Raw genomic sequence first — 1945 nt, 5'->3', positions numbered from 1 at the left:
CCTTCCATCGCGGCGTCATCGCTCGTTGCATCTCGGTCGCATTTAATTGCGTGAGCGCGCCCACCATTTTCATTAGCCGCGTCGCTTCCCTTCTCGTTTTTTGTCTCGCCGGTTCCATCCCCTTCTGCCACTGGGCGGTTATCGGGGTGCCCAGGTATTTGTAGATCTCGACCGCCGCCGCTTCCACCGCCGTTTGTCTCGCCGTCTGTACGTCGTCTTCTCCCTTGCTCGTCTGTCCTCTCGCTGTCGAAGTCGCCCTCTTGATGCTGCGTGGTGCCCGTATCTGTGGAATTTCCGTCCCGTCGAGGAGTCGCATTGGCGCGCCTTCTATGTTTCGTGCGATCCCATTCTCGTATCGTACTGCCATGTACGCTGTCTTTTCTTTTCCCTTGACCTTGACCGCCATGCCACTCATCTTCATTAAGTACCAGTTCAGGTCGAATATCGCCTGTAGGTCCGCGGTGCTCTCAGTGATGAATGAGCCGTCGTCCGCGTAATATAGCTGTGGCACCCGCCCGTTTTCTCCTTTTGTGACTGCGAATCCCCTCGCGTACTTGGATACCGCCCATTGTCCCATTGCTATCGGCATCTTCGCCCTCGACCCTCCGTTCGGATCGCCCTGGCCTGTGCCTCGGTCCAGGGGGAATGCGTCCGACAGCCCATGTTCGGTCTCAAATTGCCCTGTAACGTTTGTGTGTAGCGCCTTAATTACCGCGCTGATCTCGGGTTCTACTCCTAGCGCCGCCTCGAGCTGAAATTGTATCTCCTTTACGATGCTCATGAAGCATGTTGACAGATCCTGGAAGCCGATGCATATTTCGCGTCCTTCGAGCTAGACTTCGTTGTTAATGGCACCTTGGAGTGCTGGGGGGGGCGACACGGGGGACGTGGCAGCCCTGAGTGATGTGTACGCCAACAACTCAGGGTGTGTGGCAGCCAGCTGGGCTGTGTGTCTTGTGAGCCTGTTTGTGGTCTGTGTGTCGCTCATGCGTGTCGTCATCATCTGTCTAGCGTCCACCCATACCGCGTTGGTGTCCAGTCCGAGCCTGACTCCGCTCGCGCATGTATGTAGCACAGGTACAGCAGGTATCTCTCCTGCTCGTCATAAAGTACATGATCGCCAACTCGAGCTGGCCGCTCCGCAATGGCCTCTGTCTACGTGCCTCTGAGGGCCTCGCTGGACTCCTCCTTGAGCACAAACTTCTGCACCTTGCCGCTCGCCGTCAACGGGAACCGGTCGACGACGCGGAAGAACTTGGGCACCTTGAAATGCGCCAGCTCGCTCCGACACAGCGCCTCGATGGACTCGATGACGGCCTACGGGAAATGTCTTGGACATGTCTAGGACGTTATCTGGACATATACCGACCCACTCGACAACGGCTCGCGGCCGCTGTGGAGCGGCGAGGCGTTAGGAATGTCGAGGCACGGAAAAATCCGACCAACCTGCAAAATCAAGTTTCGTGGGAGCCTGAATCTCCGGCACTTCCTGATGCCGCGGCCTTTCGCGCGTTCCACCAGCCAGTTGCTGGACCCCGGGCTGGACTGCTACAAGTATGCTTACCGACATCAGCCTGCTGCGACACGAGCGCCGCGGTGCGGCTGCGGCGCTGAGTGCGCTGAGTCTCCTCCTCGCCACGGGGTGCGTCCTCCTCCTCCTCTGCCGGCCGCCACCATCGGTCCACAACCGCGCGACGAGTGGCAGAGCAGCAGCGAAAAAAGATAGCCCACTCCTCTTCTTTGCGATGGGCGACTGGGGAGGTGGGAGCCGGTTCATGCCCACGACGCGCTCCCAGCTAGCCAACGGCGACGGCATGGCGACAGTTGCCAGCTGGATGGGCGTCACGCCCGCTTTCGTGATGGCTGTCGGAGACAACTTTTATGAGTGTGGCGTCACCGACGTGGAGTCGCGCCGCTTTGCCTCGACCTTCGAGGCGGCCTTCAG

General features: G+C 59.2%; 1 protein-coding gene across 1 annotated transcript; it reads right to left on the bottom strand.

Annotated features, from left to right (window-relative positions):
- Positions 1 to 1155: 1155 nt before the first annotated feature.
- EMIHUDRAFT_252729 (hypothetical protein) lies at positions 1156 to 1816 on the bottom strand (the record flags this gene model as incomplete). Its single annotated transcript, XM_005787280.1, has 3 exons — positions 1156 to 1317; positions 1569 to 1660; positions 1732 to 1816. The coding sequence occupies 3 exons, from the start codon at positions 1814 to 1816 to the stop codon at positions 1156 to 1158; spliced, it is 339 nt and encodes a 112-aa protein (XP_005787337.1).
- Between the last annotated feature and the right edge of the window lie 129 nt (positions 1817 to 1945).

This window comes from Emiliania huxleyi (genome assembly GCF_000372725.1).
Source record: "Emiliania huxleyi CCMP1516 chromosome Unknown EMIHUscaffold_1435, whole genome shotgun sequence".
In the NCBI taxonomy this organism is placed as follows: domain Eukaryota; phylum Haptophyta; order Isochrysidales; family Noelaerhabdaceae; genus Emiliania; species Emiliania huxleyi.
Note: the sequence above shows the minus strand (reverse complement) of the source record. Positions and strands in the feature narration are given on the sequence as shown.